Raw genomic sequence first — 26756 nt, forward strand, 5'->3', positions numbered from 1 at the left:
AGAAGTCAGCTTTATCTAATTATTTTTTATATGAAATGTAGATAAAGGTTTGGAAATTTGTAAATTCTATGAAAAATATCTTCAAATGTTTATAGATCGGAACTTTTTTGTGGGTATTGTTAATCCTGAACGTGTGATCTGGATATCCAATGTGGGCATTTTTAATTTGATGATAAATGCTTCAACCCTTCTCCCTTAATTAACGTTATCTCTGCAGAGTATGACCATGTGAGAAAGATGAAATGAATCCCCAAAAGTGTGGAAAAAATGGTTATCAACTTTAATCTCAATAATATAATAGTTCACAGCTGAGACCCATTTATTAGCTAGACTTAAAGGTTAAAAATTACACAATCATTATAGATGTCTCTACAGGGTCACCTACAAACAATGAGACTAAAAAGACGACCTTATGCTCTTCAAATATTACAATTCTAAGGTTAATTTAATTCTTCTGCCTAGAATATAGTCTTTTAATTGCATATTTAATGATTTGACAAAAAAAGTCTACAATTGACAATTGAAAAGACAATAAAGTCTTCGTTCAGTCGTCTCTAAGGTCTCATATTTTGTAGGTAACCCTGTATCTAAAATACTCAACAAAGACCTCATTCTAAGGTATTATTTTTTCAGAAACTCACACCGTGTTCTCCTATTACGATGAAACTATTAAGAAGAATGCTAGTGTAGATGTGAGTGAGGATAAAGGAATACAGCAGGCAGGCGAACTATTCTATCTCACGAATCCTGCTTATGGAGAAGCAGACTATAGGTACTTTACCATTAGCTTGAAAATCGCACTGCACAATTGCGGTGTTTCCTGTTCATTGGACTTTAAAAAATAAAACTTGAGGCAAACAGTCGTCTTCCTCTTTCACAGTTATGTGGGTCATACTGTAGGTGGGAATGGTTCTCGTGTTTTTAAAGAGGCTGTTGACGTATTTTCAAGTGACCCCTAATTAAAGAGTTACGTATGACCGATTCACCACGGTACCTTTTAAACTTCTGTTAAATTCTGCTAATTTTCTTCTTTGTTAATCATGCTGCATAAATCCGCAAGCAGCTCCTGGTTAGTGATTAAAAAGAAACCCAATAGTAAATTTTCAGAATGAAACATTCGGATCTTGAATAGACTCTAGTTTTCTATGTATAGGGAAAGTGGCGTTGTAATCTCTTAAAATTTTACTGAAACTTGCAGGGCATGAAATAGGACCGTAGCATTTAAAATTATGTCGACCATCCCCCTTTAAACTTTAAAGTTTTTTATAAGTAAAGTTTATAAGAATATGAGATATTTTTCATGTTTTAAAATTGCGAGCTCTTCAAGTTTGCTTTTTTACAGTGAGCAAAATATGGGTTTCTGACAAAAGATAAAAATTAAAACGTTTATAAGAAAGTTTGCAGATTTACTTGTATGAGTCCTGGCTTCCTCTACTTCCCGTGAATCTATAAATCTAAATTAGTAATCTCTATTTTGATGATTTTTTTTACAATCATATCTCTTGGAACCCTGGACGGAATGGCCTCATATTTTAATTGGGGGACTGGTAAAACCAGGGAATGTTATTGTTCTTAGCTTGGGTTAAAATGTCTAAGTTGAGTGGGTTAACTGTTATAACGAAAGTTTTAAACTAGGCAAGGATGGGTCCCCATGCTGGTTTACCAAAAATATTTTTGTATAATTTAGATATTTTATGTTCAGATGTTTGAACCCGACAAGTGAGAAAGATCCAACAAAGTGGGGAACATATGACCCGAATTTCTTTGAAGCAGCCGTCACACAGGAATAAACAGTTTCTTCTACAGACATACTTTTCTTTTTTGTCTGTCTAGTTTAAAAAGATGAGACTGTAAAGACGACCTGAAACTCATATAATTTGCACAAGGTTAAATTAATTTTTTTTTGCCTTGAAAGTAGTCTTTAATTGGTTTATAGAATAATTTGCCAAAGTTTACAGTTGCTGAGCATTGGAAATGTAAGGAAACAGACATTATAAAATCCGTACAGTCGTCTTTGAGTCTTGACTTGATCTTTGTGGGTAACCCTAGATATGATTCCTTCTAACACAAAATATCTTATCTTTCCCTTCAAATACGATAAACTGTTTTCCTTCCTAACCCTAGAGAAATTTGGAACAGGTAGATATTTACTTATTATTTGATACAGAGAGAACCAGAAAAATGTAGAATATGAAAACGAATTCTTTACTCAAATCATGATTTTAAATTGTTTAATGAACATGATACAATGCACTCATGCAGTCTAAACAGAACCATTTTAATTAATACGTGATTCTTAATCTACCATTAATCTGTTTGTAACAACATCAATACACTTAAATACTGTAAAAATGTCGCCTTCCTATTCCACAGTTTTCTGGTTCTTACTGTACATAATACCTTGTACCTACAATAAATGTCCATTTTTGGTGCCTACATGTCTATTTCAGGTGCCTATGTGTCCAATTTAGGTTTCTACATGTCCATATTGGGTACCTACATGTCCATTTTAGGTTCTTATATGTCCATTTTAGGTGCCTATACATGTCCAGTCCATTTTAGGTGCCTACATGTCCAATCCATATTGGGTACCTACTAGAGATGTCAACGTTTTGATTTTTCTAGATTTTAGCTTTCGTTACGATAGTGTTCGTCAAAAGTATTAACGTTTGAAACGTTACGTTGCACATTATGAAATTTTATGGTATAGAGTAACGTTACGTAATGGATTTTCTGCACTTGAATACCTTATACAACGTTAAGCTTTAGTAAATGTTATTGAAAAACAGTAAGCTCCGTTACGCTTTTGCATTTGATGTTTTAAAAATCTTTCCCAACGTTGCGTTAAAGCTTATGTAATATAACCACAATTTTTTAACGTTCCACTTTCATGCAAGGTAAATATTTTCAGAGACCTTACGTTACACTTTCACTAGGTGTAAGATCTAAAAGATGACAAACGTTTTGCTTTAATAAAACGTCATTGGGGCATAGTTCTGTACGTTACAATGCATTTCAGTGCAAAGAATATTTTTTGTTAACGTTACGTTTTATCTTAACTTTTCCAATATAAACTCTTTTAATTACGTTTAGAAATTTTACTAAAATGCACCTTTTCTTACGTTACGATTTATCGAAACGTTATTGTGAAAACTTTTTTGTAACACTTTTTTACAACTGACAATCAAAACTGTTTATTCGTTTCGTTTCTAAGAAAGATTTGAAAAAATGTTCTATACGTTGCGTTGTATTAAAATGTTCAAGTCTTAATGTTTCTAACGTTACACTTTATTAAAATAATACTGTTTCTAAATAAAAGCATTAAAAGATTTTTTCCGTGATAATTACAAATTTTTACTCACCCTGTATGTTGCTGGTGTATTGTTAACCTTTTTAGAGAATGTGCTGAAGAATATGCATTATGCAATATAAAGATGTTATAATATTATAATGTTTAACGATTTTTAAAATTTGTAAATGAAAGTTTTTAGCATTAGAATTTCAACTCAAAGTGTGTCTTAAAGGGACTAGAGGCGTAATTTCAAGTGACCCTCCATTTATGGAGTGGCATGTCCATTGTCCAGTGGGGTGATCAATATTGGAATAGAGCCAACCGCCCACCGGAAGTCGCTCCGTTTTCACCGTAAGGCCACAAAAAAAATTTTATTTTTTATTTTCATGTCATTTTCTTGGAAATTCAATTCTGAAAAGCATTTAAAAAAATTGAAAATTGAGAGAGTCAGAGCTAAAAAACTCATCAAAAAATTAAAAAGTTTTAAACCCGGAATTTAGTACCGTTATTTGGCCATAACTTCTTTAGATTTTAATATATTTAAAAATGGTTTTCGAATCTGAATTCAGCATTACATTTCCAAGAAAATGATGTATCCGATTTATTTTTTGTAAGATACAAGACAGGAAAACACTCCTAATTTTCAAATCATCTATCAGATAAAGGTATACACGTTATCATTGGGAATCGAGCATGGCCCTCTTTAAATGATGGATCACTTGAAATTATCATCGTGTATTTGACGAGCTTAAAAAAATAGACATGTTTTTGGACACTTCATAAAATGAGTTAAAATTCGGCAAGGCAAACCACTTTTGCATGTGGAGCAGTAGTTCTAAATTATTTTAGTTTAGTTTAAGGTTATTTTTTTTCTTTTTTTACGCAATGCAGACTGACCCTTTTCTTCTATCTAACAGAATTCATAGTTTAAAATATCTAAGGTCTACAACATTGGGTAGCAAAGATATAGGGATTAGAAATATAAGTTTGTGAACAACTTGCAATTTCTTTAGACATTCTTATCTAACAGAAGTCATAGCTTGAAATATCAAAAGTCTACAATACTAGGTTGCAAAGATTATAATTTGTGGCGAATTTTTAGTTCTTTTTGTGTTTTTTTTATGTTACTTACAAAGTGAGTAAAAAAAACGGCATTAGCTTTAGTTTTCAAACCACAATGAAAATGTTTTCAGAGTTCATGTTTGGGGTTAAACATATCAAATATAGTGAGAGAAGTGCTAATTTTTTTTTTTAACACAAACGACGCGAAATAAAATTATTTAACATTTTTTTCTTTTTAAAAAAATCAGTTTTTTTTCTATTCTAAAGTTTTATAAAAATATATTGATGAATAAAACATAACACGCATTTTCCATTTGATAAAATATTGTTGCATTTTAGTAAGATATCTAAATTTCTAAATTTTTCAACCTATAACATGAACCATGCCAACTGAAGTTATGATTTCAAGTAGTCGAATAAACATGAAACACAGCAATTGTGTTTGTTCACAGACCCGTTCCACTTAATAAGTTGAATTTTTTTTGCAATTAGTAAATCATTTGCTTTATAACAGAAAATGCATATGTAAAATTTCTTAATTTCGTATTCCTTTTCCAGAGTTTTAGTAGGTTTCATCAAACAATGGCAAATCAAAACCTTTATTGTCCAAGAAACATTTATAAGATTTGAATTTTTACTAAAAAGCATGTTACAAAAAAACTCGTTTACACTTTGGAAAGAAACTAAGTTTTTTTTTTCAAATTCACTAATCCCTATATCTTTCTAACCCGATGGTTTAAGCCTTGTATATTTCAATATCAATGGTCTACGACATCGGGTTGCAAAGATAAATTAAATAAAAATTAAAGTTTTTGGCATGTACTCATTTTCTTTAAACTTGAAATGTTTTGATTGACAGAATTATTGTTACGCTTTTGAAATTAAAACTCAGCCCTCATAGTCTAACGTTTTATGAACAACATTTTCATCAGACATATAATCAACGTTAGACTAATCAATTTAGTATTCAGAGAAAAGTTTTGAAACGTTTTATTTACAGAATTACATTTTTTTAAATGTTATACGTTACATTATTGAAATTTTACTCTGTAAAAAAACTTTCGTTTCCTTATTATTAAAATAATAACCCATTTCTGCAACGTTGAATTTTTCATTATACTATAAGGGAAAATGTTAGTCCATTTTAGGTGCCTAGATGTCCTTTTTTGGTGCCTACATGTCCATTTCAGGTGCCTACATGTCCATTTTAGGTTTCTACATGTCCATTTTATATTCCTACATTTACATTTTAGGTTCCTACATTTCCATTTTAGGTTCCTACATGTTCATTTTAGGTACATCAAATACACCTAAATATGTATAAATGTCGTCTTCCTATTCCACAGTTTCTGCTTCTTACTGTACATAATACTTTGTACCTACAATAAATGTCCATTTTAGGTGCCTACATGTCCATTTTAGGTACCTACATGTCCATTTTAGGTGCCTACATGTCCATTTTAGGTTCCTACATGTCCATTTTAGGTACCTACCTACCCTTTTGACAAGAGATTTTTAAACTTTGCTGACCCTGAAGTATTAAAACTAATGGTTGGCGATGAACTGGAGAAAAACTGGAAAGAAACCTATGGTTTTGATCATGCCTCGTATCTAGATGATAGTAGTAAGGTAAGTTGCAATAAAAACATATTGTTTATATCCAAATGAAAATTTAACTTGTATACAGTGGGACCCGTAAAACTGGGGAATGTTCATTTGATTTTGTTATTAAGCAAACAGTTTTACTTTAAATACAGTGATAACCAGAAAACTCTGAAATAGAAAGACGACTTTTATAATCAAATTCACCTGTAAAAAGACCACAGAGCATAAAAAAACAGCAATTGTGCAGTGGAAAATTATTGATAAAATAACTGTCTAGAAAATTTATTTGCTTAGCAACTTTATCAATTACTCCTAATTACTGATAAAATGTCGTCTTCCTATTCCACTGTGCTCTGGTTATCACTGGAACTTAAAACTTACCCTCAAAGGATGAGACTTCAGAGACGACTGTACGAATTTATACTGAACGTTTCCTTATATTCATGATTCCTCGCAACTTTAAACTTCTTTCTTTCTTAGTCAAATCAATAAATAAGCCAAGACTACATTCAAGGCAGAAGATTTAATTTAAGCCTGGGATCGTCATAGTAGAAGAGTTTCAAGTCGTATTTACAGTCTCATCCTTTGCGGGTAACCCTGTAAATCTGCGCAAAGTGCATCGAAATAAAATCTGAAGTTAAGTAACTTTCTAACAGTCGTCAACAATGTATTTGTCTTTACAATGTATTTAAATCCATAATTTTAGCCTTGATTTATTATTCTTCAGTTTTATGATCCATCAGAATAAATGAAAATTCAGTTCCACCCCCGACAGTTCAGTTCCACCCCCGACACATACAGTTCCACCCCCGACACTGAGCTGTGAGGACCTTAACCCTTCCTTACCCTGTTGGCCCCCCATCAGCTGAATCAAATGGCGGGACCAGGTATCTTCTTCAGTCTTCAAATCATCATACAATGAATATAACTGAGCGTATCCTGGGTGTATACCAGGACTGTGTGAAAGCTGGCCTGGAGGTCAAGTTGAACCTGTGGAGTAAAGGAGGAAATGAGTACTTCTCATTTTCCAGAACCCCTGGACCCCAGACACAGTCCCAGTCTTGGAAGAGGAGAATGAGGAGAAAAAAGGCTCTTGGAACCCCTGACAGAGAAGCGAGATCTAGGGAGACCCCAGTTTGTGAGGAAGGTCGCAAAAGGGCCCCTTTTTTTGACAAGACAACAACTGAACTGAGGCCATTAAACCTTGAGAGGCCCGTGAACCCTACTTATTCTGAGGTGGTGAAAACAGTAAAAAGTTTTAAGAGTCCTGCTGTATATAAGGCTAATGTGACCCCCTGTTCTAAAGTACAGAATGTGCAGTCCGTGTCTAGCCCCCAGAGGAATAAAACCCCACAGCCAAACCCTGTTAGTCCTAGCCCTACTCAAATACCTCAAATAGATGGTGGAAATTCGGCTACACCTGAACACCCTGAAACTGAACCTTCTTCCCTAGATACACATGAAAATGTATCCTCCTTACCTACTATCCACGATTCAACCCATCCGACATCCTCAGTGAACAGAAACCTAAATCCTATTTTATTTCTAACTATTCCTGAAGGATATGAATTCACTCCATTTGATATCGACACTTCCTTTATTTACCAAATCTGTAAACCTCATGGTGAAATAAACAAAATAGTTATGATCGAAAGATACAGGGTGTATCATGCCCTGGTAGAATTCAAATCAGCTGAAAATGCACTTGAGGCTAAAACCATCCTAGACAACACAGAACTTTTTCCTGATGAACCCTGGTCAACTACACTTAATGTGGAATTTTCTTTCCAGAAAGAGCTAAAAATAGAAGAAAATATTAGGGTCGAGATTGCTCGTGATTTTACTAAAAATCCTATGTAATGTTTGTAATTTAAAAATCTATTTGTTTTCTGTGATAATGAATAATTCAAACATATAACATGACATAGTTAATAAATATTTAGATCTTAAAAAAGAATAAATGAAAAACCAACTCGATCGGTTCTACAAAAGCTCAAGTCAAGCGAAAATATCGAGTCTAGGCTTGAGCTTTACTTGGGTCTAAGCAGACGCAAAGACAGGGTTTTACTCGGGTTTACGCTTTTAAAATATAGAGTAATATTACTCTATGTTTTAAAATCTCAATTCTTGTTCCGCTAGAAACTTAATTATTATCTTCCGAATAAATCATTTTTCATCAATTAAAGGGACTGTAAAGGAAAAATGAAAGGGGGTATAGGCTGAAAGCTAATCACTTTAGCTCTCGATCGCGACCCATGAAAGTTATATCTAATGTTCCTATCTCAAGAAATTGATATACAACTTTATCAAATTTATACGAAAATTAATATATATACAATTTTGTATGAAAGTAGTGGGTTTAGATAGATCAAATTCAGCAAATAAGCAACCAATCTGAAAGCGTTGATATCCCAGAGAAAGCTAATTGTAACTTAGGCTTACTCCAATTCTAATTTTATATTTATTATTTCTATTTTTAATAGATTTAATGCATAATATTATTTATACGTCTGTATTACTTGACCAGATAATCCACCAATGGCAGTGCAGTATATTGGTCACGTGATACAGGCGGAGACACGTCACCAGTATACTGCTCTGCCATTGGTGATAATTCTGGTCACGTGATTTAAGTTTAAGATTTTCTAAATTTTACACATATGAATTTTCGTATAATTTTGACACAGTTTTATATCAATTTCTCGAGGCAGGAACATTAGATAAAACTTTCATAGGTCGCGATCAACAGCTAAAGTGATTAGCTTTCAGCCTATACCCCCTTTCATTTTTCCTTTACAGTCCCTTTAAGAAACCCTTTTATTATATGTATTTTTTGGCATATATTAAAATAATTCTTTTTTTAGATTTTATAATCTTTTTATATTTTTATTTCCATCTTTTCTATTAAAAAAACAGAGCTAATAGTTTAGCAGTAGGTTGAAAATCAACTTATTAAGTGGGGTCTGTTTGCCCTGCACATGTGCTGTATCTCATATTAATTGAACCAGAGGCGTAGTCAGGGGGCTATGGGGGCTAAGCCCCCCCCTCTTGAACAGTGAAATCTATGGATTTCAGGGTGTTTTCAGCCCCCCCCCTGGACAAATTCCTGATTACGCCCCTGAATTGGACTATTTAAAGGGCATTTGCCATTTTCTGTTGTGCGCACATGCCCCGTAAAATTTCAAAACCCAGAGAGGGGAATTTTGTAGATCCAGAAAAATAATATCTGTGGGATGCCTGCGTAGAGACTGACAGCTGGTGGGGTCTTAAATGTAAGAAATGTGGCAGCATCAAGTGACACAGAAAGTGTCATAACTTAACCTAACCCATAGCCGCAGCGCTTGGCCCCCTAGTCTGTCCTAGCTGCAGCACTCGGCCAAGAAAGTGTCTTAACCTAACCTAACCCTAAATAAATACTAATTTAATTATTTTTCTGGATATACAAAATTCAATCCCCTCTCTCTGTTATTTTTACGGGGCATGTGCGCACAACAGAAAATGGCAAATGCCCTTTGAATCGTCCAATTCAGGGGCGTAATCAGGAATTTGTCCAGGGGCGTAAATTAAGTGGTTATCACTGAAGCACTAAATTTTGCAGGCACTGCTTGATTGCGAAAAAGCAGACAAAGATAGTTTTGCACAAGATTGTCGGAGAAAAAATGGAATTTTTAAATGTTGCATGGCAGAGTAAGTATAAACAGATTAGGCGTTCAGGGCGCTTCGCGTGCATCTTCTATTTCAGTTGTGGACATTTTCTCTTTGTACATTGCAAAAATATAAAAAAGGTTCGTGGATTTTATAAAAAATGTCGTGGATTTTAAAAATTTAATGAAAATAGAATTGTGTTGGAGGCATAACTTATGGAATTTTGATCATCCATAAACAGACAGACAGACAAGCGAAGATTAAAATTAATTAATAAAAAGGCGGGTTTATTTTTATCAGAACGTTTAATTTTAGATGGAATCTGAGAAAATTTGAAACAGTTGATAGAGAACTGAATTTGAGGTAAATTTTATGATTAAGTTTATTTTCCATCTATATAATAAAACTAGACATTCGTATATATGTTGCCCATAGACGGCTAAACGGCTGGACCGATGGGGCTGAAACTTTTTTGTGTACACTCATGGATAGCCGTGTAAAAGGCTGACAAAAATTCAAATAATAAAAAAAAAACTTCTACGGGCCCTTCTGTTGGCTTTGTGTTTGTGTTTGAGTATACAGTCACAAACTACTCCGGTTAATTTTGAAGTACCGGGCTGAATTTTAAGCAGAGCTAGAGCAAATTGTACAGTATGCAATCATGGAACAACTAGACAGATGGGCACCAAATAATTATCTCCTTCTCGCGAGATTATTGCCAGAAAAGTGGAATTAACGCCATTTTCCGATTTTTAATACAAAATATCGCTTACGATATAATAAATATAAATCTTTTTTTCAACTCTTCTCCAGTTTATAGACAGTACATTTTAAATGTTTAAATTTAATGTTTTCCAAAAAAAATGTTTTAAAATGATTTTGGGGGATTAAAAATCTATATATATATATATATAAATTTCATCCAACTGATTTAACTCTGCTCAATTAGTTCCTATTCGGCTATTTGCACCAAGGACTGGAGAAAATGTCAAATTGCAACAAATGTTCACCTTTGCTCATATTTGGTAGGATTTAACATTTTAATTTTTAATCAATTTTATTTTTATTTTTAAAATTTGTACTGCATACTGTGGAATTAAAGCTAAATTAATAAGGTTTTTTTTCTAATTTTATTTCTTTCTTTCCCAAACGATTTTTCCCAAGTGGCTACTTCCCAAATGCGCAATTTTCCAAGCGGCAACTTCCCAAGTCTGTCCTAGTCGCAGCGCTCGGCCCCCAGCCTGTTCAAGCTGCGGCGCTTGGCCCCCTAGCCCATCCTGCTGCAGCGCGCGGCCACCATTTCAGCCGGCAGCGCCTCACAGGGCCTAACCAAACCTTTGGAAAGTTGCCGCTTGGGAAATTGCACATTTTGGAAGTTGCCACTTGTGATATTGTCAATTAGGAAGTCGCCCTTGGGAAAATGCCTTTGGGAAAGTACCTAACACCCATGTATCTACTCAAAAATCAATTTTATCATTTTATCTTTTAACTTATTCAAACTAATAAATAGATTTAAATTAAGTTTTTGATACACCTTTAAGAATTAAATAGACCATAGAGTGTAGTTGCAATTTCAAGTAGCCCTCCATTTTAAGAGTGCCATGTCAAATTCACAACGGTACCAATCAAATCTTTGTCTGATGAATGACATTTCACAAATTTTCTAGCTGACGATTGATAATTTTCAATTCATTCTGTTCTGTAAATGTGATTGCGGATTTAATGTGCAAGAAATTGTATGAATCGTACATTTCATCCTATAAATGGAGGGTCACTTGAAATAACGGTCACAGTCTCTTTAAAGTGAAATGTTTGTTTAGGAACCATTCTCAGGCATGGTAAATCTCAAGTTTAAAACCCCTTTAGGCAAACAAATGATTTGTAAAGTATATCCAGCGATTAATTATCGTTGCTAGTTTGAAGTAAATGTATCGATTGATTTCTTAAATACTTTAAAACATACCTTTTATTTATTTTGTTTTACTTTTTGAACAACCTAATTTTTCAAATCTTATCGCTTTTAACAAAAATACTTGAGAGTGATTTGTGTCAATAAGATCCATTGTTGTAGTTTTCTGTACGTAGTACGTATAATGTACATATATAGATAGGTGTATATAGGTTATATATAGGTCCATCCATGCTTTTACATAGCTATATATTTTTACATAGCTGTACATCTGTAAATAGCTTTACATCTGTACATAGCTGTACATCTGTACATAGCTGTACATCTGTACATAGCTGTACATCTGTACCTAGCTGTACATCTGTACATAGCTGTACGTCTGTACATAGTTGTACATCTGTGCATAGCTGTACATCTGTACATAGCTATTCATCTGTACATAGCTGTACATCTGTACATGGCTGTACAGAGCTGTACATAGCTGTACACAGCTGTACATAGCTGTACGTTAAACATTTGTTTGCTGAGTTAACCCCCTGGGAGGAATATCTATAATAGAGGCAGAATCTCAACGATTTATTTCAGAAAAAAAAGATTTGGTAAATATTTAGTTCTCTGTAATTTCAAATGACTCTCTGATGAGCGGGGAGGACATTTGAGTCTTCCGGCAGTTATTACGTTTTTAAATAATAAATTTAGTGCTTTGAATTTCAAAATTCCACTGATGTCATGCAAAAGATATATATAAAGAACTTTATAATTAAGTTTTAAATTGAAATAATTTAAGTTTAATTGCTAAAACTCTTTTTCTCAAAAAAAAAAAAATTGAAAACATTATGATCAATAAAAAGTTTGCACCATAACATGCTCTTAAAGTTCAAAGGGCGCATTTAACGAGAAAATTGCAAAATCGAATTTTTTGAGGAAATCTGCTCAGGTAATAACAGTTAATATTGTGATTTTTCTCATCTTTTCTTATTCTTTAGACTACCCCAAACAATTTATCTCTGCATGCCCACCATGCATAAAATGATGTAAAATTTTCTTTGTAAAATGTGAAGCAGTTAATTATAAACTGAACACACAATTCATTGATCTTTAATAATCTTCTAAAATTTAGTAAAGGTATCATTGCAATTTCAATACCCAAAATTTATCATTCAAAAACGAAATAACTGCCGAAAGATTCAAATGTTGTGGCATGGAAGATCGTACGGTTCTGGCTCACGGCTGCCAAAAGACAATATGCGGCATGGAAAGGGAAAATGTTGTGGCTTATGGCCACCTGCCTTTCCTCGCTCCTCTGATTATATAAGACAATATTTGGCATGTTCTGGCTAACGGCTGCCAAAAGACAATATGTGGCATGGAAGGGCAAAATGTTTTCGCTTATGGCCACCTGCCTTTCCCCGCTCCTCCGATTCACAACGTTACTATTTAACCCTGTAACAATGAATAAGTGTTGAACAATGACAATTTCCTCTATTGGTTCTTGCAAAAACCATTTCATCAATTTATCGAGAAAACTATAATATCTCATTTATATCAATTGTTTTAGAAGCCATCTCCTCTGTGAATTGATATACCATGCTTCTTAAAACACTCTACCATAACACGTTGTAATTATTTACTACGTATTAAAAATGTTGACTCATAAGCTTATACTTTTATGGACAGTTTAACATTTTTTATTTAAACAATTAAATTTCAGTAAAAACAATAAAAAATAAATTTTTGTCTTTTTCACTTATTATTGAACAATAGACGTACATTAATCTATAAGAAGGAAAGAGTGTCTTACCATACTTTAAATTGGGATTCTCGAGACTAAATAGAACATTTAAAAAGATCGAATAATATTGCAAATTTGTGGGTATATTCCTAGAGAAAGATTTTTGGACCCCCGCCCCCCCAGCCCCCCCCCTCCTATCAATTTTGTACATGGATCTGTTATGTTAGACATGGTTATAATTTGACCATGTACGGCCGCAGCGCTCGGCCTCCTAGCCTGTCCTAGCCGCAGCGCTCGGCCCAGAAAGTGTCTTAACTAACCTAACCCGTGGCCGCAGCGCTCGACCCCCTAGCCTATCTTAGTCGCAGCGCTCGGCCCAGAAAGTCTCTTAACCTAACCTAACCCTAAATAATAATAAATAAATACTATTTACTAATTTCGTCATGTACAAAATTGATAGGAGGGGTGGTGGGGGGGGGTTCCAAAAATCCTTCACTAGGACAGACTAAAATCAAAATTAATAATCATATATGTAATCCTGTACAATCGACTTATTTTCAGTTATATTTTCATCTCTACTATTCATAATCCGTCAAAAATAGCTAAAATGACTTTATATATACTTTAATATTAAAAATATATAGTCCCACACTAAGGCCTAAATAGCAAATACTAAAAATTCTCATATAATGGATGAAAATATGGCTCATGGACTTAATAACCAGAGACTGAATTTAAAGAACTTAATTGAGCCTCGGCTTTAATTCAAGCCACGGCTCAAATATGGTTGGTTCCGCTTAAAATCGTATTCAATATTTCAAGATTTAGTGTAGACGGCAATTCCTTCGCTTTTTATTGGTTATAACTATACATGACATGAGAGAACTAGAAAACTCTGGAATAGAAAGACGACTTTAAAGAAATACTAAAGTGTATTTGATGTTGTTATATAGCCAATATTTTTACTATAGTTTAACTTATTAAATCTCTTATTAAGTTAAATAGGCCTGTGCACATGATTGCTGTGCAGTGTGCAATACATGTTTATTGGAACATTTAATCATAACTTTCTATTGCATAGTTTGCTGGTTCTGGCTTATACGTACAAAACTTATTTTTGAAACTTTTTTTAGAGACTCGGTGTAAGAGGAACGTTGTGCATGATGCTAGATACATGTTCGGTAAGTTAATTATACTCACTACTCAGTAACTTGATCAGTTTCGAAAACGTTCAGAAAGCTTGAATACACTTCGGTCTGACATGTGTATGAGTTAGGGCTGGGCACATTCAGACTTTCGTTAAAGGTAAGTTAAAATCGTTAAACAAAAACTCTTCATGAAGCCGTTTGTTATTTAGCTAAGAACGAAAAGTTACCGATCGTTAACCATCTCAATTATAATAACGACGGTTATAGTTATAAAGATATTTCAGAAATCATCAAAAATAACATCAAACAAAACGTTGGCCAGTTCGCGTTAAAGGCACTGTATTTTTTAGGTGAAATGTTAATAAATAATTTTATTTACCTTTTTCTTAATTTAGGAAATTGGTTTGTTCTACACAAGTACTAAGGATTTCATGTTTGCACATGACAGAGATACTTTCTGCAAGCTGGGTAATAGACTTATAAATTTTTTTTTGGAATACTTAAATTTAAGAGGCGGACATTTTGTATATTAATAATTGCAGACAATACAGGGAAACCCTTAATAACGAATACGTCGAAAGAATTCATCAAATGTCGTATTCTTCACTTTCTGATAATGGAATGTTGCAGATATTTAGTTTTTTAATTAAATGATTATATGGAACTCTTTAAAACTGTTCCCGAATATTCATGGATATTTATTTATTTTCGCAAATACTGAAATTTACGTAATACAGTATAAAACTCATTGAAAAATTGTCAAAATGACATTTGATAAATTCTTCCGATGTATTCGTTATTAAGGGTTTCACTGTAGATTAAACGAACCAGATAAAATTTCACTTTTTAAGTTGATTTTGAAGCTACTGAAATTTTTGACAAATTTGACTGAGTATTGCATCTTGAAATATCACAAAGTTGGTTAATGAGTGATTTTAAGATGGATTTAGTATAATGAGTCAATAATTGAATAATCATTAGACTTTGTGATATTTCAAGATGCAATACTCAGTCAAATTTGTCAAAAATTTCATTGTAAAACACAAAATATTAATCTTCAGTAGAATTGAAAAAATGGTTTGATTTGTGCTTTTTTGCGTGACGCGGCTGGATTTTTTTAAATCACACTTTAAAGGCCCTAAATATACCATTTAAAAAAGTAGTTTTGCCCGGAAGAGTCAAATGTGGTGGCACGGAAGGGGAAATAGTGGTGGCTCATGGCCGCCTGCCTTCCCCCGCTCGTGCAACTGCACAATCACTGTGTCTCGGATTAAATGGGCTATTTTAAATCAGAACTTGAGTCCAAAAGTCTTCTTTCTATTCTTTCTATTACACAGATTTCTGATTCTCACTGTATAGTAGCGTAGATATTTCCTTTAGGAAATTCTTCTTAACAACTTTATTCAATACTGAAAGAAGAAATCTTAATCAACAATTGTATATCTCATTTGCATAAAAGTGGAGAGAAAAATTCTCTCATTATATCTTCGTATCTATTGCTGTAATGAGCTGCTTTTCCCAGAGCTCTCCAATGATTGTGGTCTAATCAAAAACATTATCAAATAATTTTGCAAGCTTAGTTGCAGACTTTTCATCTTTAAATTAAAATTGCGAACTTGAGTAAAACTGCAATAGGTAAATAAGAGTTTATTTGCAAACTTAGTTGCAATGGAATGACTTTTCATCTATATGAATATAAGAACAGTAAAAACAAACAAAAAGAGATATAAAACCGAAAAAAAGACATTTCATTTGATGTAAAAAAACCCCCCAAAATAACCAATATTGTTGTAAAGAAGGAAAAGATGGTTTTTGCCCAATCAGTATAATTTCCTTTCTAAGAAAAGATTTTCTGTAACATTCCCAATTTCTATATAATATATATGTGTATGGTAAAACACATCAATAAAGAGACGCAACATTAAAAATTATCGTTGCTTTAGTGTAAATCATTTTTATTTTCCTACATTGTTTCTGAAACAAAAATCCGCAAGTGACATTAACACAACCTATCAACTTCAAGGGTACTGTTGTAAATATCCACAATCTATTATGAGTAAAGAGTCACGTCCATTAAAGGCTACACTGAAAATTTCTATTACTTTTTTTTCAGAGGCCGAAGATATAACAAGCAGTAAAGTGTATGAGGTATAAATAGAAAACTATTTATAACACTGTTATTTTGGTTCGCAGTATTTTAAAGTTTTTGGAAAAATTTTTCTCTTTGTCCAGAAGGTTCAAGCCTTTTTAGATTTAATTTTGTCCAGCGCTTTAGCGAGGGTCAAAATATAATCTAAAAATGCAAGTACCTTCAAGATATAGAGAAAATTTAAATCCAAAAACTTTATGTCACACGTTGTGCCAAAATAATAGTGTTATAGGTAATTTTATGAAACGTTTGAGCACTTGTCTTATTTCAATGGCTATTTCTAGATCAAATAAGCTTTGAAACAAAGCAAAAGTCAAGATATAAAGTTGATTTCAATTTTATTTTCATTTCAATTGAAAAAAAAAACATTTTGAAAATCCGGGAATTAATCATAACTTTATTATAATGTACAGCTAATTTGACTTTACAGCACGATGATTACTTTATAGAACGTTCATTATGAAATTCACGATGAAGTGAGGAAGAATGATAAAGTACACAATAGTTTCATAAAACATTCAAAATATTTGGTTCCCGATTGAGGGAGATTTTTACGTTGAAATGATGATGGATTTTGTGAGTAAAAAGTTAAAAAACTTTGCAGTCAATTTCTGTTTATTTTACCAAAATCTTCTAAAAAAAAGATGGAGTTAAGGGGAAAATAGAGGGAGTTAGGAGGAAAAAAATAGAGGGAGTTAGGGGGAAAATAGAGGGAGTTAGAGGGAAAATAGAGAGAGTTAGGGGGAAAATAGAGGGAGTTAGGGGGAAAATAGAGGGAGTTAGGGGGGAAATAGAGGGAGTTAGAAGGAAAAGTGGCAGAAGTTGCTAAACTCCTCTTCAAAAAAATATATGCACTGCATTTAATTTGACACAATTAGAACTGAATTCGATTTTGAGTTTTTAGTCTAAAGAACCAGTGGAGAAATGCAAAAAAAGAAAAAATATTAATATAAGGTGAATTTATAGAATATTATGTAGTTTATAGAATTTACACTTTCAAGATTGGTGTTTCAAAAAGAGGCAGACATTTTATTTATTAAAAGTTGTGTATTGTAAAATCGAAATTATTGTAGAAACATTGAAAACATGCCAGTAACAAGACGACTTGAAGGTCGTCTTTTATCTCTCTACTGTCTTTTTTTTAATAGTTTCAATAATTAAAACACGTTTTTTTTCAAATATTTTAGACTTTAAGCTTTTAGGAGTCTTCACAAAAAAAAACTTTAAAAGTCTAATATAATTAGGGTCTCCATTATTCCGGAGAACAAAATCCAGTTTTTAATTCTGTAAACATAAAAAACGGAATAAAATTCTGTTTCCATTACGCAAAGTAAAACATTTCCAAAGTTTTAAATGTTTCTAATGTTTTTTCTGAAACGACATTCCTGAAAAACGTTTCGGAATGTTTTTCCTCTGGCATTATTCCGTAACATTCTGTATAAGAGTTCAGGAAATTTCCGAATAATGGGGGAAAATTCTTTCGGAATTCCGGAACCTTTTCTATAATAAAAGGCCGGGGAAAATTCTTTCGGAATTCCGGAACCTTTTCTATAATAAAAGGCCGGGGAAAATCTGTATGTAAACCAGATAAACCCTAAATGTTATTCAAAATCCCATTTTCTTTCAGATTTATTTTGTTTAATAATTTTGTTTCAAAGACAGATGATATTATTCACCTGAACGAAGCAAAGTCAATCGTTCGTTTTTAAAAGAAATTTAATCTAACAAAGTCAAGATTTTGCATAGTGTGAAAAAAAAACTTTTAAGAAAAAACAATTTTTGAAAAATAAAACAAACCTCTTAAAATTTTTGTCCCCTAAAAGCTAAATAAATATTGGTAAAAACCGAAAAAAAATCTAATATTGACATTTACCAATGATCCTATAAGGGTGTGTCCAAAAATATTGATAATCCTAGGGTGTGTCCAAAAAAGATGTTTGACAAGAAAAAGAAACGTTCCAACGGATATATCCTTTTCAAAGAAGCGATGAAAAAGTTTTGGTCTGGAAGAAAGAAAAAAAAATCCAAAAGTGACAAACGGAAAAAGAGAAAAAGAAGGAAAAAGAAGAGAGGTAGAAAGAAAAAAGAAGGAAAGAAGGATGAGAAAAAAGAAGGAAAAAAGGATGAGGAAAAAGAAGAAAAGAAGGATGAGGAAAAAGAAGGAAAGAAGGATGAGGAAAAAGAAGAAAAGAAAGATGAAAAAAACGAAGGAAAGAAGGATGAGAAAAAAGAAGGAAAGAAGGATGAGAAAAAAGATAAGCAGACAAAGGGTAGAACAATTAACTTAGATATTTACCAATCATATAAAATTCTGCTAAAAAATATAAGAACCCATTCCATTTTCATATCGATTGAGAACGATCGTTAACAAGTTTAAATTGTTCGTCTTTAAGTAATGATAATATTTTTATTTCTCTGAACGATCCATTTAGCTTATTGATCGTTCATTTATTTTCTGATCGATACCGATCGTTAATTAAGAATTGGTTTGTTTTCAAAAACGATACAGCTATCTGTAAAATTCCATATCCTTTGATTAGAAATCATCTTTGAAGAATAATTTTAAATTTTGTTGTTGCTACAATAAGAGGAAAAGGATGAAAAAAAGAAAGGGAAAAGTGAAAATAAAAAGAAAGACGAGAAAGAAGACGACAGCAGAAAAGACGATGGAAAAGATGAGGAATGAAGATACATGTTTAAAAGCTAAAATAACGACAGATTAATGTAAAAACATGAAAACTTTATAAAAATTAATGATTTTAGAATAATGACAAACAGTATAATTGAATTTTTATATCTTTTATTAAAATAAATGTTATCGTGCATTAATTATTTAATCTCCTGTTCAACGAAATAACCAACCGTGGGGGATAAAATAAAAATGAAATCAATAAAACTATCAATTATGATTTTAATTCTCTTATTTCTTACTAATGCATATGGAAGAATATTTAATAAGCAAATTTAATGATTTCTAAAAATAGTAATTGGGTTTCTAAATTTCTCAATATGTTTGTGAAAACTTCGCAACATTTTTGTGAAAACTTCACAAAATTCGTATAGAAATTCAGAAACTTCGCATTCAAGAAAGAGCTTCCGTACCATTAACATGTCATCCATCATTTTTCTCAAATCTGCTCTTGAGCTTTTAAAGCCGGATTATAGAAAAAAGGTAAGAACTAAATTGAAAAAGAATTGTCTTAAAATTGATATAAATCAAATTGGTGAGCTCCTTGTGTCAATAATCTCTTTTTTAGTGCCAGAAAACCTGGATGAACTTCATAGAACATACTGGATGAAACAGCGCTCAGACAAGAAGGAAACCAAGTTCCTAGTTCCTAACGATGGGCCAGTAAATTTTGCAGCTGTTATTGATGATTATCTGAACGTGATTAAAAGTAGCCTTGGTCATTTCNGTTCATTTGAACTATTTTTATGTTCATTTGAACTATTTTTATGTTCATTTGAACTATTTTTATGTTCATTTGAACTATTTTTATGTTCATTCTGTGTAATGTTTATCTAATTAATTGTCATGAATATAATTTTATGGAGATTATAAAAAAAATTTTAAAACTGATTTGGGGTAGAAAAATAGTTCAAATGAGCAAGAAATGCGTTGATTTAAACTACAGGATATGACGTCATGTCAGTAGTTCAAATGAACAATAGTTCAAACGAACAATAGTTCAAACGTACCATAGTTCAAACGGCAGTAGTTCAAATGCGGATCCACCCCGTAGGGCCGATGTAGTACACTTTCTATTAACGAAGACGACAGGGAAAATATAGAATGCCGCGTCCTCCATTTATTCAACTGCCGACTTTGAGCGTCTGCGTAAGAGTACGCTTGTATTTATACTACTAAGATCAAAATACGTCCTTTTCTGCCTTTACCTTGATTTAGATATATCCGATGTACATCTAGTTTAGTGAAATAATAAATATGTATGTTTTCACGGGTTGGGAAGTCATTAGAAAGATTATCAATAATCAAATTTTTACACTTAAATATTTTCAGTAAAACGCCGAGCAGGATGTCCTCTGAACAGGTGAATACATATTATCATTTTGGTTCTTTTTAAGCTTTAAGAGGCATTAACAGGACTAAAAGTGTAATTTCAAGAAAACCTCCTTGTAAAGATGGCAATGCGTGATTCACAGAGATCGCAGTGCAGCCCATATATCTGATCTACCAATAATGTGTTGATAGTTGGGTAATTTCCGAGAGAACGATTTTTGGACCCCTTGGCCCCCCCCCCTCCTTTCAATTTTTTACATGGATCTTACAGAAAGTACCTTAACTTAGCCTAACCCGTGGCCGCAGCGCTCGGCCCCTAGCCTGTCCTAGCCGCAGCGCTCGCCCCAGAAAGTTTCTTAATTAACCTAAACCGTGGCCGCAGCGCTCGACCCCTGGCATGTCCTAGCCGCAGCGCTCGGCCCAGAAATTCTCTTAACCTAACCTAACCCTAAATAATACAAAATAACTTAAAATTAAAGGTCATGTACAAAATTGATAAGAGGGGGGGGGGGGNATAGATATTCATCATACATCATACATAGATATTCATCATACATCATACATAGATATTCATCATACATCATACATAGATATTCATCATACATCATACATAGATATTCATCATACATCATACATAGATATTCATCATACATCATACATAGATATTCATCATACATCATACATAGATATTCATCATACATCATACATAGATATTCATCATACATCATACATAGATATTCATCATACATCATACATAGATATTCATCATACATCATACATAGATATTCATCATACATCATACATAGATATTCATCATACATCATACATAGATATTCATCATACATCATACATAGATATTCATCATACATCATACATAGATATTCATCATACATCATACATAGATATTCATCATACATCATACATAGATATTCATCATACATCGTACATAGATATTCATCATACATCGTACATAGATATTCATCATGTATTATAGGGACTTCTTCACTTATGATTGGGACTCATTCATTTATGATTAGGCATGACTTCTATATTTATCATAGGGACTTCTTTATTTATTTTCGGGACTTCAATATTTAATTTGTTATCATTGGGCTTCATATTTATCATGGGGACTTTTTTACTTATCATAGGAACTTCATATTTATCAAAGGGTTTCTTTATTTATCAAAGGGTTTCTTTATTTATCATAGGGACTTCATATTTATCATATGGACTTCTATATTTATTACTGGGACTTCATATTTATCATATGGACTTGTATATTTATTACAGGGACTTCTTTATTTACCATAGGGACTTTTTATATATCATAGTAACTTCACATTTATCAAAGGGACTTCATTTTTATTATTAGAACTTCTATTTTCATGGTAGGGACTCTTCATTTATGATGGGGACGTTTCTAATCATGTTTTCATAGAGAGGATTTGGATACATTGTAGATCTTACTCTTCATAGCACTGTTTCCTTCTCATACTATAGATCAATCTGAATATCTTGGTATGTAAAGATGATGTGAAGCGTCCTGCAATCAAGAAGACAATGCATTGCGTTAACTTTTTTGGAACAAAGGAAACCCAGAACAATAATGCTTCAACATCTTCAACATAGTTTTAATGAAAATCCATTATTTATTCAAATCTTTTTTGAGCAAGTGCACATTGGAAAATGTAATTTTATAGTACTTAAGCAAATTATAAAGATACCGCGCGAATGATTTTTCATGAAAATGACTGTGAGATATTGAAAAATTGCAATTTTTATTTTTTTATTTTTTCAAGCATTATTTGGAAAATTTTAGGATTTTGCGTGGATAGAGGAAAATAATATGAAACCTTATGAAGCTTTCAAAGTAAGTTAATTTATTGCTTGGCCATGAAAACTGAAATTATCATAGATATAAATAATTTTATTGATGTTACGGAAAAAGATGAAATATGTATTTAATCTTTAGGACACCTTGATGAAGGACATTGCTTGATTAATGTAATTAATGTTTAGGACACCTTGATGAAGGACAGTGCTTGATTAATGTAATTAATGTTTAGGACACCTTGATGAAGGACAAGTGCTTGATTAATGTAATTAATATTTATGGTTCTTTTTAAGCTTTAAGAGGCATTAACAGGACTAAAAGTGTAATTTCAAGAAAACCTCCTTGTAAAGATGGCAATGCGTGATTCACAGAGATCGCAGTGCAGCCCATATATCTGATCTACCAATAATGTGTTGATAGTTGGGTAATTTCCGAGAGAACGATTTTTGGACCCCCCGGCCCCCCCCCCTCCTTTCAATTTTTTACATGGATCTTACAGAAAGTACCTTAACTTAGCCTAACCCGTGGCCGCAGCGCTCGGCCCCTAGCCTGTCCTAGCCGCAGCGCTCGCCCCAGAAAGTTTCTTAATTAACCTAAACCGTGGCCGCAGCGCTCGACCCCTGGCATGTCCTAGCCGCAGCGCTCGGCCCAGAAATTCTCTTAACCTAACCTAACCCTAAATAATACAAAATAACTTAAAATTAAAGGTCACGTACAAAATTTATGGGGGGGGGGGGGCCCAAAAATTGTTCTCTAGGACAGACCCAAGTTGGATGTACAAGCCAGTCGTTCTCTAGGAAATTGCCCAAGTCACATCTGTATGTAGAGAAACAATGATTGAAAATTATCAGTTTTCAAAAATATAAACTTTGATATCTAAGTAATACTTAATCAGACAAAGCTTTATGAGTAACGCATTGCCATCTTTACATTGGAGGGTCGGATTACAGTCCCTTTAACGGCTGAAAGAAATTTTAAACCATAACAAGGTCTTCGGTTATGAGTGAAATACTACAACTAAATTCTACTTCAAAAAATTATTTGATGCTGAAGGCAAGCTAATTTTCTAGAGAAGGATTTTAGGACCCCCACCTTTATTACAAAAATGTTCATGGACAAAATACGACTTGTGGCCGCAGCGCACGACCTCCCAGTTTGTCTTAACCTTACCCAGGATTAATACAAAATATTTCAAATACATTTTTTATGAAGGGGGGGGGGGGTGACCAAAAATCATTTTCTTTGATTGAGCCGAAAGCACAGGTATATTTACAAGTGACTTTTTTACTTCCAGATTAAAGGGAATGTAGGCGTAATACCAATAGACCCTATTTTAAAAGAGCGGCTCACTGTCTGATAATCAAAGATGTGTTGTGTAATGTGTAAAGTCGTGAATCTAACATGCCAATCTGCAAGTATATAGGATCTCTTGACTAGTGTATATTTGTGAATCTAACATGCCAATCTGCAAGTATATAGGATCTTTTGACTAGTGTATATTTGTGAATCTAACATGCCAATCTGAAAGTATAAAGGATCTCTTGACTAGTGTATAGGCGTGAAACTAACATGCCGATTTGTAAGTTCTCTTGACGTTACGTCTACAGTCTATTCGATTGCAATTTGTAATTGCTCTATTCATATTTTTTTTATATAAATAATTTATGTTGATAAAAATTTAATTATTATTTATTTAGTTTAAGTTTCGTATCGGGGATCCAGTATGGGCCAAGATGAAAGGATTCTCCCCTTGGCCTGGAGTTGTTGTTATGCCACATAGAGCTGGTCCTGGTTGAATATAGAGTCTGAGATTTGTCCTGTGATATTGGATGCTTGTGTCCCTGTGTGGCATTTAGAGCCGGTCCTGGTTGAATATAGAGTCTGAGATTTGGACTGTGTATCCTTTAGAACCGGGGAGTTAAGCCTGGTTGAGAAATTGCCTGTTTAGCAATTTTAAAAGCCTGTGTGGCTTTTTCATAACTAGGGAGTAAAGACTGGTTTAGATTTTGGACTGTGTGTCCTTTAGAACCGGAGAGTTAAGTCTGGTTAAGATATTGCCTGATTGGCATTTAGGATCGGAGAGTTAGTCCTGTTTGATCTTGGTAACGAGTAAGACTTGGATAGACACGTCTCGAGTAAAATTGTTATGGAGTAGGTATTTGCTACATATATAACAATCAATTTGTTATTCAATGAATTGCAGCATTCAATGGCAAATTAAGAGAGCATTATTTTCGTAAAATAATAAACATAATCTGTGGATCCGCATTGTTTTTTTGCGGATCCGGATCCCCGGATCCAGGAAGCCAAAATCTTGCGGATCCGGATCCTAAGCAATAGAATCGGGGATTCTGATCTTTCATGGAGATTCGCTTGAAATTACGCTCTAACAGTTCCTTGTTCATTTAGACGAATAGCCGGGTGGCTGACGATGACGCTGAGTTTGATGCTCTGATCTCTGGGAAGCAAAGTGTGAAGAAGTCTGCTAAGAAAGAGGCTGGAGGACGTAAACGTAATATATCTGAGGATAGTGGGAGTACTGCCAGTGGACCATCCTCGAGTACTAACAAGAAACCTAGAGGTTCGTAACCTTGATTTTAACAATTATAATAATAAAATCGTGGCCCCCAGTTATGTAGGCAATAAATTGTAAAATCATGTGAAAATGCTAATTAAGTTAACACTCAGGACACTACTTACTCCATTGGAGGGATGGTAATTAACACCACGGTAGAGTAATTATTGTCCTGGGTGTGTACCATCCCACCGATGGAGCAATTAGTGTCCTGAGTGTTAACTACCATCCCTCCAGTGGAGTAATTAGTGTCCTGAGTGTCAATTACTGTCCCTCCGGTGGATTAATTACAAATAAATGTGCTGATTGTTAATCACCATCCCTCCTCCGATGGATTAATTAGCATTGAATAACAAATGTGCATTCCCTCCAGTGGCCTCCGCGCCAGCGGAGAGGACTAAATACGTGTCTGCAAACTTCAGTCTCTCGATTTTTATGGGGAAAAAATAAAGTTTTCTTAAATTTTTCAGGTTTTCCTCCTAGATCTTTAGAAATCATTTTATCGGCGGGGGGGATAATTCTTAAAAATAAACACCCCTGACAATGAATTTATAAATATCCAAACTAGGTCGTCCTCCGTTAAAGCAGAAGGTTGATGACAGTTCAGAGAGGGATGCTAGTCCGGTAATATATTATTTATATCTATATAATAAAACAAGACAGTCATATCAGTTGTTTTCTTTTGTGATATTAAAGTATAAGCTGTAATATATAAATGTACAAAACTCTGTTTAATTCACATCTTAACTTTATGTTTATTCAGGCTGTTGAAGAAATGGAGAAGTATCTTCAAGACAAGATTCTCAATCTACCTCAATCTAACTCCCAGGTATATATTTATATATGTAGCGTGTAAACATGATATTCTGTAAACTTGCAAAACGCTGTTTACGTCATAAGTGATTTAATGTTTTAAACTTTGACAGAATGAAACTTCGTTTCAATCGAATACTTACTGCGTTATATCTATTCTCTTTAATCCTTTAAATACGTACTTTAAACTTTAACTGTGCGATAAATACATAACAATAAATAACATTGTAGGAATTGAATTACGCCAATTCCTGTTCACATTGTAACCTAAGCTATTGAATAAAGCTAGTTGATTGAGACTCTGCTTTTGATTACGTTATCAGAAGCCTAAATAAGCTTTGAAGACAGCTTTGGTTCTCGTTGAAAAATACGAGCAGAGATCTTTGCTAGTTGATTTAGTATTGCATCGAATATAGCTTGAAAGATAGCTTGGGTCCTCGTTGAATTAATACAAGTCAAGATACGGGTTGTGTACAAGCCTGAGAGTTATTCCTATATTATTGGATGCTTGTGTTCTGTGTGACATTTAGAGCCGGTCCTGGTTGAATATAGAGTCTGAGATTTGTCCTGTTATATTGGTCGCTTGTGTCCCTGTGTGGCATTTAGAGCCGGTCCTGGTTGAACATAGAGTCTGAGATTTGTCCTGTGATATTGGATGCTTGTGTCCTGTGTGGTATTTAGAACCTGTCCTGGTTGAATATAGAGTCTGAGATTTGTCCTGTTATATTGGATGCTTGTGTCCCTGTGTGGCATTTAGAGCTGGTCCTGGCTGAATATAGAGTCTAAGCTTGAGTCCTATATTATTGGATGCTTGTGTCCCTGTGTGGTATTTAGAACCTGTCCTGGTTGAATATAGAGTCTGAGATTTGTCCTGTTATATTGGATGCTTGTGTCCCTGTGTGGCATTTAGAGCCGGTCCTGGTTGAGTATAAAGTCTAAGCTTGAGTCCTATATTATTGGATGCTTGT

At 33.5% G+C, this 26756-nt stretch overlaps 2 protein-coding genes across 2 annotated transcripts in view; both read left to right on the top strand.

Moving 5' to 3' along the window:
* LOC111713794 (uncharacterized) overlaps window positions 1-19310 on the top strand; it is a 32681-nt gene extending 13371 nt beyond the window's left edge. The window contains exons 10-24 of the mRNA XM_023488732.1: window positions 634-772; window positions 1703-1784; window positions 2125-2139; window positions 5840-5983; window positions 9558-9646; window positions 9920-9967; window positions 10554-10629; window positions 11425-11470; window positions 12042-12112; window positions 14379-14426; window positions 14789-14861; window positions 16507-16541; window positions 17447-17496; window positions 18460-18614; window positions 19306-19310. Coding sequence (XP_023344500.1) covers window positions 634-772; window positions 1703-1784; window positions 2125-2139; window positions 5840-5983; window positions 9558-9646; window positions 9920-9967; window positions 10554-10629; window positions 11425-11470; window positions 12042-12112; window positions 14379-14426; window positions 14789-14861; window positions 16507-16541; window positions 17447-17496; window positions 18460-18614; window positions 19306-19310 — 1076 coding nt within the window. The remainder of the gene's footprint in view (window positions 1-633; window positions 773-1702; window positions 1785-2124; window positions 2140-5839; window positions 5984-9557; window positions 9647-9919; window positions 9968-10553; window positions 10630-11424; window positions 11471-12041; window positions 12113-14378; window positions 14427-14788; window positions 14862-16506; window positions 16542-17446; window positions 17497-18459; window positions 18615-19305) is intronic.
* Window positions 19311-20563: 1253 nt separating this feature from the next.
* The window catches only part of LOC111713795 (putative oxidoreductase GLYR1 homolog), a 17264-nt gene continuing 11071 nt past the window's right edge, over window positions 20564-26756 (top strand). The window contains exons 1-4 of the mRNA XM_023488734.1: window positions 20564-20594; window positions 24098-24181; window positions 24810-24981; window positions 25544-25599. Coding sequence (XP_023344502.1) covers window positions 20580-20594; window positions 24098-24181; window positions 24810-24981; window positions 25544-25599 — 327 coding nt within the window. The 5' untranslated portion in view covers window positions 20564-20579. The remainder of the gene's footprint in view (window positions 20595-24097; window positions 24182-24809; window positions 24982-25543; window positions 25600-26756) is intronic.

This window comes from Eurytemora carolleeae, unplaced genomic scaffold, assembly GCF_000591075.1.
Source record: "Eurytemora carolleeae unplaced genomic scaffold, Eaff_2.0 scaffold1280, whole genome shotgun sequence".
NCBI lineage: Eukaryota > Metazoa > Arthropoda > Copepoda > Calanoida > Temoridae > Eurytemora > Eurytemora carolleeae.